The sequence below is a fragment of the Rhinopithecus roxellana genome, chromosome 10 (assembly GCF_007565055.1).
Source record: "Rhinopithecus roxellana isolate Shanxi Qingling chromosome 10, ASM756505v1, whole genome shotgun sequence".
Classification (NCBI taxonomy): domain Eukaryota; kingdom Metazoa; phylum Chordata; class Mammalia; order Primates; family Cercopithecidae; genus Rhinopithecus; species Rhinopithecus roxellana.
The window spans coordinates 69,343,559-69,355,624 of record NC_044558.1 but is presented as its reverse complement, the minus strand read 5'-3'; the positions used below and the strand labels follow the sequence as shown (position 1 = coordinate 69,355,624).

General features: G+C 35.6%; 1 protein-coding gene across 4 annotated transcripts in view; it reads right to left on the bottom strand.

Annotated features, from left to right (window-relative positions):
• Positions 1-12,066, bottom strand: part of NELL2 (neural EGFL like 2) — a 388,158-nt gene that overhangs the window by 202,222 nt on the left and 173,870 nt on the right. For all 4 annotated transcript variants that reach the window (XM_030939199.1, XM_030939200.1, XM_030939202.1 and 1 more), the window contains one exon: positions 7,229-7,357. In XM_030939199.1, the coding sequence (XP_030795059.1) occupies positions 7,229-7,357 (129 nt within the window). The remainder of the gene's footprint in view (positions 1-7,228; positions 7,358-12,066) is intronic.

Genomic DNA, 12,066 nt, shown 5'->3' with positions numbered 1-12,066 from the left:
TTAGTAAAAGAATATTTACTAAGATTCCCATGTTCAGGGTCAACTGGTATTTATTACGCACCTTACACATACCAGATATTTCATGTTGAAGTGAGTTGCTTTGCAAATTTTAGGTAGAATTCAAATCTTAGGAAAAAAATGAGTGTTCTGTAAAAGCAATTGTGAAGATGGGGAAACTTCTAATAGTTGAGGTCCTTTGAATGTGTATGTTATTTATCAGTGCACATATAATTTAATAAATAATGAACATTATGAATGAACAAATTCCTTTTCTTGCACTATTCAGAATAATTTTTAAAGCCCAACAGAAATCAATTTAAAACTGAATCCCTTTTTAGCTACAAAAGTCAGTACCATGATTAGATTTTCTTATATATAGTACAAATGCAACTCTATAAACTCAGTGCTTGCCAAGTCATTCTTTAGTGATGAGTCAGCCTAACGGTGCCCATCAGTTCAGAATATTTAAGCACTTCAGACCGTCAGTCAACAAACCTGACCGGGTAGCCCAGGAGACAAGGCAGGAACCAGCCCTCTCCAGGATGTCATTCCATCATAAAACCACTCACACACACCCACACTCACTGACATTGGGGCCATTTAGACACACCAGTGACTCTACCATACACAGCTTTGGGGTGTGGAGGAAACTGGAGTATCCGGGAAAATCCACACAGACATAGGGAAAATGTGCAAACTCCACACAGACTGTGGCCTCAGTCAGGAATATTTTTTTCTCATCAACATTATAATGAAACAACATTAAATGAAATGATGTTATCTGAGGATGTGTTGTATACTCCAGCTGAACAACTGGATATAAAGTAGTATAAAGTACTAATTGTTCAGTCAGATAAAATAAAAAGAGAATATGAGAAAGCATATGCACACAATAAATTCATCAGGAATTCTTCCCAGAGAAGATAAAAATCAAGCAGAGTCTAGAAGAATGATTAAATCATGAATTGTTAAGCCAAAAAGCTAAAGGCATTTCTGTCAGATTGTATTAGTTTTCTAGGATTGCCATAATAAAGTACCACAAACAGGGTGTCCTGCACCCAGTTTTGGAGGCTAGAAGTCCAAAATCAAGGTGTTGACAGGGTTGGTTCCTCCTGAGGGCTGTGAAGTACTATTTGTTCCATGCTCCTCACCTAGCTGCTGGTGCTTTGCTAGTGATCTTTGGTTTTCCTTGGCTTACAGTCACACCATTCTGATCTCTGTCTTCATGTTCACATGATAATTTCCCTATGTGTCTGTATCCAAATTTCTCCTCTTTATAATGAAAGCGATCATACCGGAGTAGGGTCTCACCCTTCTCCAGCATGATTTTATCTCATCTTAACACATTAAATTTGCAATATTCCTATTTCCAAATAAGGTTACATTCTGAGATGCTCATGGTTAAAATGAGAATGTAAATGTGGGCTGGGGTGTGAGGGTAACACAATTCAATTCATAACTCAGATGAATCATTATCAGCAAAAGAAATGATCATGATAGGTGACCTGCTCAGGGCTAATGGATAAATGGCTACGTGCGACCAGGTGACATACAGCCCTGGAAGCTGGGCAAAGAAGTTCAAACTTGATGTGGTGAGCAAGAAGAAGGCACTGGAGGCCGGGTGCGGTGGCTCAAGCCTGTAATCCCAGCACTTTGGGAGGCCGGGACGGGCGGATCACAAGGTCAGGAGATCGAGACCATCCTGGCTAACACGGTGAAACCCCGTCTCTACTAAAAATACAAAAAGCTAGCCGGGCGAGGTGGCGGGCGCCTGTAGTCCCAGCTACTCCGGAGGCTGAGGCAGGAGAATGGCGTAAACCCGGGAGGCGGAGCTTGCAGTGAGCTGAGATCCGGCCACTGCACTCCAGCCTGGGAGACAGAGCCAGACTCCGTCTCAAAAAAAAAAAAAAAAAAAAGAAGAAGGCACTGGGAACACTCAAGTAGAATAAATGATGTTTTATGAATGTTAATCTGGAGAGTGGGTCCTGGTTGGTTAGGAATGGGAAGAGACAAAGGAGGCAGAGTGTCTAAACAGATGGTGACATGAAGTGAAAAATGACACCTGGAGGCAGGAATCAGAATGAAAGACATTGAATGAATCCAAGAGAAACTAGGCTATCAATAAGAAATTAGGTACTTGGAGGTGGGGTCAGACTATACCGAACTATTTCCCATATTCTTGCTAATTTCACAAACTTACTTTAAAATTCATTAATAAGCCATCAATTACCAATTTTTATAATTATGTGTGGTATGCAATCATATAAATGACTCACTTTTGCAGGACTCTTCCTGTTCTTGGTGTAATGTCAAAGGCTTAGATAGGAAAAACGCCACTGGTTTTAAGAAGTTTGGAAATCACAAAAATCTTCATCGTAATGCGCTATTGGACTGACACAGCTGTCATCCCCAGCAACTATTATGTGCTGAAGAAAGAAACTTACAAAATGACTCTGGAAGCCACCATCTAAAATAGAATGCCAAGATAACCCTAACATAATACTGAATAGTGGAATGTGAGGAAAGAAGATATAATCAAAACATCAAAAGATCCCATAATTTTCACTATCAAGTAAAGACATGTAGCAAAAAACCAGTCTGAAAACCAGGATGTCCAACATAATTTTTGAAAACTTTTATATCTTAGATGTACTGACAAAATACCAAATGTGAGGTAAAATATTTAAAAACTTAGAAAGAAATCTATAGGAGATGAGATGGATGGATGGAGATGAATATATAATTTTTTAAAGAGAAATGTGATAAGCATGTAGTTAACAAAAAACTAAGTAGGCCAATATACTTCCAGACATTCTAGATCCCTTATACAGAAAACCTAGAGAAGTCATGCTGTCATAAAATCCTAATATTAAACTATGTTTATAAATATCTGAGGCGTTGTAAAACTCACTGAAGAACAAGAAGTTATCATCTACCTGGCTGAGATACTGGGGCAAGGGCAAACGGTACAGAAGTTAAATAAGAAAAAGTGGGTCGGGCAGAAAAATTCCTTCTTTAGCTTCAGGTCCCCTAAGCTACTTTCTTTCTCCATCCCTTTGTAGGCAAACATCTAGAAGAAGCCCTCTCCCTTCTTCAGATTCATTTTTTCCCCTTAGACAATATTCAATGTACTCCAAACTGGCTTGCATCACCAACTTTGCACCAAAATCACTATTGCTGTCCTCAGTGTCATCTGTGAGGTTCAACGCAAAGGACATCTTTCAGTCTTCATTTTTCTTGATCTCTCAGACACATCCTACTTCTTGAAATTCTCTCTTCTCTTGGCTTCTGTGACACCATCTTCTCTTCTCTTTCCTCTTAAATTTCAGCCATGACTTTGTTATCACCATCACCAAATCATGTTTTCTATAAAATGCTCAAGTGTTGCTCAAAACTCTCTAGGCAATCCCTTCCATCTCCTCAACTAACATTTAGATGCCAAAGAATTCCATTTTTTTTGGTCTAACTTAAACTTCCCTTAACGCCAAATTGAAGTATATTCAACTAGTTACTCAACTTAGATGTCCCATAGGCACTCCAAATCCATCATGATTTTCTCACTCAATCTGTTCCCTAAGTGAGCAGCGCCAACATCTGCCTATTTATTAGTCCAGAAACCTGGGAATCAACCTCTAAACCTCTCTCCTCATCATCTACTATCACCAATTAATCAAGAATGGCTGGTTTTACCTCTCAAATGCTCTTAGATGCATCCACATTTCCACTTCTATTTTTAAGACAAGCCCTTACTGGCTTTCGCCCACTGGTTTGCCTGCATCCAGCCTTACTCCCGTTCATCCTACAGCTGGAGTGATACGTTTAAAACACGAGTGTGATTATGACACTTCTCGGCTTAAAATCTTTAATTAGCTGCCCCTTGTTCTTCACATGAAACTCCTAATCTTTAGTGTGACCTTTAAGATCCTGCTTCTCATCATCAGTCTCACTGGGCACCTTTCCTGTGCTCTCTCCTACTGACCTTCCCTCGGTTCTTAAAGAGTCCTTCTTTCTACCTGAAAGCCCTTAGACATGCTGATTTACCCATGTAAGAATTCTCTTCTTTTCTACTCTTCCTTCCATGCTTCCCTGACTTTTACTTACCCTTCAAATTCCAGAATAAAACTCTTCTCCTCCAAGCAAAATTTTCCCTAACCCCACCACCCAGATCACATGCCCTATTAACCTATTTCTCTTTTAGAATAGTTGCCACATTTGCAATGAAATGTTCTTTGGTGTAATGAAATGGCCTGTTAATTCTCTTTCTTGCCTGACAGAATATTAGTCATGTATATCTAATTTACTGCTTTACCCATATCTCTAACTTTGCACAAAGTAAGTAGTTAATAAATGTTTACTGAATGAATGAATGAACTCCAATGGTTACCAGTGTTATAATAACCATGATCAAGAAAACAGCAGTAAAAATCAATAGTCTCAATTAAAGTCATATCATTAAACAACCCCACAGATTTAGTAAATAAAATTGTATGTTATTTACAAACAACAGCTTGCTTATTTTTATGTATAATCACAAGTGTAATTTTTTTAAGGACCAAATATGTAACATGCAAAAATTGCATTAAAAGTGTTTAAAAGGGTGTTCCTTCTAAGAAGTCAAAACATCTTCAAAGTTAGCAACCATGCCACAATCAAAGGAAAAACCATATTTGATAAGAATTATTCAAATCCTGAATAATATTTTGTTATTTGGACTAAATAACAAAAGATATATTAGAAGTCCTTATGTATAAAAAATTTCAAGATATCTTGAATTTGATTATATCAATATGTTCAACAAATTTTTCCATCAGTTTCTTATGTTTTGAAGATTATATATTCAAATGACAATTAGTATAAAGTTGTAAAACATCTGTCATTGTATAGTGCATTCAAGATGAAAACAGCTGCCAATCTGTGCCACGGATTTTATCCAGAACACTTCCAGATAAAAACTGAGTTGGTCTTTATGATTAGGCCAATTTTCAGTAAGTTTCACTGATAAATAATTTAAGCAAGTAAGGTAATCTAAATATCTGGCCCCTTTCCTTAACTTCTTTCCTGTCTCAATAAACAGCAATGCCATCCATGTGTTGCTCAGATTCCAAACCTCGGCTCCTCTTGATCAATTCTACACCACATCAAACTATATGCAAGTATTTTTGGCTCTACTTTCAAAATGTACTATGAATATACCTCACTCCTCTTCACCTCCTATAGCTTTCCTTATCCAGGCCATCAACATCTTTACCTGAACTACTGCAATAGTCTTCCAACTGGTCTCCAATTTCCACTGCTCCCCACCACACCCAACACCATAGTTCACCTATCACACTGGAGCCAGAATTCTCCTTTTCAATACAAGGCTGAGCATATCACTGTCCTCCTTGATGAAACTCTGAAGTCCTTGCAAACTTTCCTACATTACCTGGCCCCTGCCTAATTCTCCAACAGGATTGCCTTGATTTGTCTGCTCCACTACATTTTCCTTCATTTTGTTCCTAGAGCATTCTAAGCTCATTCCCACTTTTTATTCTTCTGGTTGAAATGTTCTATCCAAGATTATTACATGGCTGTTTCCCTTCTTACCATCAAGTCTCAGGTTAACCACTACTCTCCCCTCGCTCCCTGCCCCAGAGGTTCACCACTCTGAATATATCCTCAGCCAATCTTTAGTGCATCAACCTGTTTCATTTTCTTCCTATTAATTTTTACTACCCGAAATTGTCTTCTCTAGTTCTATGGTCACCCAGTAATTCTCTGTCTTACCCCAAGAATGTAAAGCTCCTGAGCACAGGATATTTGTAAGTCTTGTTCACCATTTACTCCACTTTACACCAAGCCTAGAAAAATGTTCAGGACACAGTAGGTGCTCACTAAATATTTATTACATGATTGAATATACTTAATAGCATCAAAAGCAGCTCAAAAATTTTTAAAAAGTAATAATCATATAAGTAAAATTCAAAACAAAATATCACATGAATCATGTAGTTTCATGTTATACATATAAACAATATCAAAGGGGCTTGTTATGTGTTAGAAATCTCAAATATTATAATGAAAATACATTAGTGTCTTAAGAAAGTTTACCTCTATGTTACATAAGGGTAAAAATCCATTTTTATGTAAAATCTTTTAAGATGAGGAATTTTAAATAAATCTGCATTATGAATGGGGAAGGGAAGCCTTCCCCATTTTTTAATTTGTTTTCTTCTGCAAAACTGGAATGATCCCTTTAGGACTGAATCAGTAGCATTTAAAGAAATATTTTGATCCAAAGGTCAATTTAAAAAATGAATACAGATTTTTAAGAAAAAGAAAAAACTATTTAAAGCTAAGGGAAACAACAGAAGTTGGTTTCCCAAGAGCCAACAAATCATCCTGAAGCTAAACAGAACCTGTGTATTTATACCTGAGGTTTTCCATCTCCACAGCTCTATGGCACATGCTTGACATGTTGAATGGGTAAGTTTAGAAGTCTCCAAAACTTTCTCTGAATGCCCAAACACCTCCAAATCAATGTTCTGGTTTGTAGCTAGTTATTAGCTAGTTACACAATTAACAGGAATGATTCAAATCCATACCTCAGGGAAATAATAAATTAACACATCTCATGGATTTCTTCAGGAAGAGTCAAAGCCAGAGCATTTGAAAATGTCATGGGTCTGCTCACTGTATGTAGACACTTTCCACGAAAGAATAAACAATCTTGGGTATTAGTTAAGATTTTTAAAAGTAACTAGAAAATGATTTACTCCACTGGAACTATTTACTAAACACTACAGAGCACGAATACAATCACTTAGATTACTTAGAGTAGCAAACAAAAATAGCAGTAGGCACTTTATCTTCCTGTTAAGTGATTGCCTTTGTTACACAACACTGTCTGGAAAACTCTGACTACAATTCTAACTGCAAACCACAGTAATCATGTCAATATGTGAGCTATCTGAATATCTAATTATGAAAAAAAGAAGGCAATTTCACAGTGGAAGAATTGTTCTAATTCAAGAAACCAGCCATATTAACTTATTAGTCTGACATATAGCAGATAGCTGAAAAACTTTAATTTGAAAGATAATTATTTTTAGCTGATTAATATGCTTCAAATTAAATTCACTGCTTTTAATGGGACCATCAACTTGACAACCTGGGAAATTAATAAATTTTGCATGCAGTAATCCTAGAAAATTTATACAGCTGAGCTACACATCATTACAAGGATTACCTTCACAGTAGGCATTATCTTCTCGAAGAGCCCTAAAACCATCTCGACAGCTACAAACAGCTCTGTCATTCAGATTTCTGCAGACAGAATTCTCCATGCAGTTATGCCTTTCAGAACAAAAGTCATAACCTACAGAAAAAAAAAGAAATTTATTAAGGTGAATGAAACTATGACAACGCAAATTTTCCTACTTAATATTTTCTTTAATTTTGAAGCTATGACTTGCTAAATAATTTTTAAATTAGTATCTTCATCAACATTTACAGAAGAATCACATGCTGTGAATACCAAAAAGTTCTTCTTTACGTTTAACTCAATTAATTTCTATCTCAAGTTAACTCTATTTCTTCTTTGGTTTTTGACTTTAAAAATGCTATCTAGTCTCTAATATTCTAATTATAAACCTCCAAGTATCTGAAAAAAGAAATATTATTAGGGTTCAAAATAAAGATTTATAACATAGAAGGTAACACAATGAGAAGGTAATCTAGTAACTGGAGGTTCAACATTATCAACACCTGTGGGTAAAACTAACCAAATCAGATGAAATGCACCTATTGTATATTTAAGAAATTAGACAGCTTAGCATCCAAAAAAAAAAAACTTTCTAAATGTGTTAAAGATGAATATTACATCACTTTAATCTAATTTTCTCTAGAAATCTGCAAGGCAAAGTATGTTCACTTTAAAGAGGAAGAAAAATTTAGAGAAATACAGAGATTTCACAGATCTGAGTCTTTATGAGAGAAAAGAAAAATGGGACATTTTATAAACAGTGACAGCAATCATGTGCAATTTCTCAAGATCTCTTTTTGTGGTCTGAATCCCTTGTTCAAAGATCATCTAAGATGCTGAAATGAAGTCTTCAAAACTGGAATCCATATTTAATGGAAATTACATAATTATATATCATTCACCCATTTTTAAATTGCTTGATGTATGTTATTTATCTAGTTTTGTGCTTTCTAATGGATTACTATTTTAGCCTATGTTAAAAAAAAAAAAAAAGTGGCTGGGCATAGTGGCTCACACCTGCAATCCCAGCACTTTGGGAGGCTGAGGCAGATGGATCATTTGAGATCAGGAGGTGGAGGCCAGCCTGGCCAACATGGTGAAACCCCGTCTGTACTAAAAATACAAAAATTAGCTGGGCATGGTGGCAGGCGCCTGTAATCCCAGCTACTCTGGAGGCTGAGGCAGGAAAATGGCTTCAATCCAGGAGGCAGAGGTTCTAGTGAGCCAAGATTGCGCTGCTGCAATCCAGCCTGGGCAAAATAGTAAGACTCCATCTCAACAACAACAACAAAAACGACTAAAAAGGTATATTTCATGTATCTTAGAATAATCTGATCTACCTATAGGCAAGAAGACTTTTACTTGAGAAAATCATATAGATGGAAGTACTAAATTGGTTCATCTTATCTGTAATCAAATTGGTCTTCATTCTGATTATAATTCCAGAGTTAAAACACACTCCCTATTAATGCAACTATGATGTATAGTAAAATATTATTGGTACAACTTAATAACCCTTAAGAACAGTAAGAACAGTAATGTTCCAAAAATGTAATAATGCCATTAAAAAACAGTAGAAAAACAATCAAATGACTCAGTGATTTCTACAAAAATAAAATAAAATAAAATAAAATAAAATACAGGTTTATTAAGTCCAGAAAAATATAGTCAATAACAGCATTTAAAAATACTTGGCAACTTAGCTTCTTTAACAAGAGTCTTCACAATCTAAATTGTCATGATTAAGGCTGTACATTTAAAAGTAAAATTCTTAAGAAGAGCAAAAGTTAAAAATGCTTTCTCTTACGATCTTTTTATTTCCTTCTTCTTTAAATAGCTAAATTAAGATGCTACTTCTTCAAATGTATTCCACTGTCTTTTCATAATGCCTGAGGGAGAACAATTTCAGCTAAAAAGTCATCTTCACTCTCTATTCCAATAGCTCAGCACAACATCAAACTAACTAAAAAGGCTTCAAAAACCACTTTATATTTATTCTATATTAAAACAAAGTTACTAAAAAATAGCCTACCCCTTAAGATACACAGATTATTAAGAAACAAAGCTCTAACACAGTGTTAAATTTCTGCATAATTTTACCTGTACTGTCTCAAACAACTTTCAGAGGACTGTGACTAAGAATGGATACCATTTCTCATACATCTTTTTTTCAAAACCTTCCTTCAGCTTTTCACTTGGTTGAATTTTCTCCTCTCCCATCTTGGAATCTGCTCAATATTATCTATGCCATATGCGATATGCCACCTCTATTATCATCCATTTTCAGTTCTGTTTCAGTAATGGTGAGACCTCTCATCTCAGCACTAAACATCTTGCACACATACACTATGTAGAGTTTCATTGCTGCAAGAATTTTCTCACTGTAAGATAACAGTGTGATCCAACTTTCACTGTTGTAGGTAAAAATTAGGAAGTGCCTTACTTTTTACCGTATGGGTTTTTAAAAACACAAATACTTGAAAAATTAAAATTTCAGTCATTCAAATTCCAATTTACTATAAACAATGTCAGCTATTTTGATTCATTCTTCCAACAGATAAGTTGATTGAATCTACTGGTTATTTTGCAAAATGCTAGGGTCAAAAGGCTAACAACTGATGGGTGGAAAATTCAGACTTGATTTCAAGTGGGTTGCTTCTGATCTATAGGGAATAGCTTTAAACAAATCAGAGTATGGGTTGGTAACATAATCCTATTATCTTCATAGTTGCATTTCCATTCATATGTGCTTGGCTTTTGGAGTCGGCAGGCCTGAGTTTACATCTGATCTCTGCCACTTACTTGCTGTGTAAATCATTAACTATACATTAATTAACCTTTCTAAGCCTTCAGTTTTTCTCACCTATAACAGTAGTATAGTAGTATAATAACTACCTTGCAATATGTGAGGTTCAGATGAAATTATCTATGTAAAAGCATAATAACGTATTATTTATTAATAACTAAAGTTATTAGAGCACTACTAATAAGCTGAAATTAAATATGTTGAGATCCATAAAAGAAAATTCAAATATTTCTTATAGACAGATGGATGAACCAATTATTTAATACAACCTAGCCTTTCTTTGATTTCCTTCTTTAGGTTTTAACTTCAAGGATATCATGTTCTCTAATCCCTTTGCAAGCTTTACAAAGTTACATAAAGTTCTGTGTTCTTCTATTAAGTGTAGACCTTTTGGTAAAATATAAACATGCATTCCTGTATAACTGGAAAAGTAGGGGAGGATGGATACAAAAGATTATGTGTAAATAAGAACAGTATATATATATATATAATGGTAATACATAATTATCAAGAGAAAGAGTATACAATAATTTTGTGGTGAATATTTATAGGTTTTGCCTAAAGGCATCTATTTCTTTTTTTGTGGAAAAAAACAATAACCTAGTTATACTGTGGAAGAATCACTCACCCCTACTTTCAGCCCAGATGCTTAAAAGAAAATGAACTCTACTCCTCCACAGGATACAGCCACACCAGTCAATGCAGTCCACTGGCCTGGACACAATAATTTCTTCAGGTCAGGGCATATTATCTACTTCAAGCTAATGAAGACCACTGAAACTCAATTCTGGGATTTTTATTCAGTTTACGAGAATGCTGAGCTTTTTCTTCCACCTACTTGAATGGCATAATGATATGAGCGTAAGAATGTGGGCGTATAGTTGAGAACACATTGAGCCTGAAAACAAAGGTACCTCACAGGAGATAAACTGAGAGATGCATCAAGACAAAGGGATGAGATTTGAGAGTGGAATCAAGCTACACCTGAAGCCAATTTACCCTTTGCTTATTGGGCCTACATATTCCATTTTTTGCGGTGACACTTGAATTGGATGTTCTATCACTTGTACATGAAAGAATACTAACTTAATTTAGGTATTGTTTGCAAGATAATGGATTATCCTAGTGTTTCCCAAAGTGTATCTCATGTATATGGATGAACATAGAAAAATACTAACACTAATGGATTTCTTTTAATGTGTATAAGAAATACACAGATCTAGTAAATAATTCTATTATTTCATGGCTACCGCCACTTAGGAATAAAACTAAATCTTTTAAAAGTGAGTTGATTAAGAGTAAGTATTTAAAAATTAACTATATAATGGTATTAGTAATATATACATAGCCAGAATCATGAAGGTGATAATTGAATAATATGGGAAACTACGGGTTATCCAGAAGTCTCCCAGGGAGAGGAGAACTGACACTAACTCAGCCTTCTGCATGTGGATGCCCCTATTGCTTATAATTATGAGTTGAGATGAAATAAATAATAAATTAAGGATGGACATCTAGTGAATAAGGCTTAATGATCTTGCAGGCAGACAAAGTGGTTGCCAAGGAGGAGGAGAAGAACCAGAAGGACTGTGGATATAAAAGTTATCCACATTATTTCTGTATCTTTCTAAATCAGAATCCTCGCTGAATCGCTGAATCTCTGTCATGTGGTAATCTGTTATAAGCTTCCTTGAAAGGGCTCTCTAATTCGAAAAACGTGGAAAAGTTTTCTGCTACATTTCTTCTGATCTGCTGCTACAGAAGACGGCTAGCTACAGGGTACCTAGAACACAGTCCTGGGTGAATTTGATTTAGTGCCTAGCAATTTGGAGCCTGACTTCAGGGTATAGCTTAGTTTCCAACCACTGGCTGAGCCTCTATGAAAAGGTCAACACTTCATCTCATGCTCTGCTCTAAGTGAATATTTACTAACTGTTGTCCAACAATTTACTCTTTCAGATGTGAACACACCATCTTTAGCACTATACAAACAGGCCTGCAAACAGGAGGTCAATTT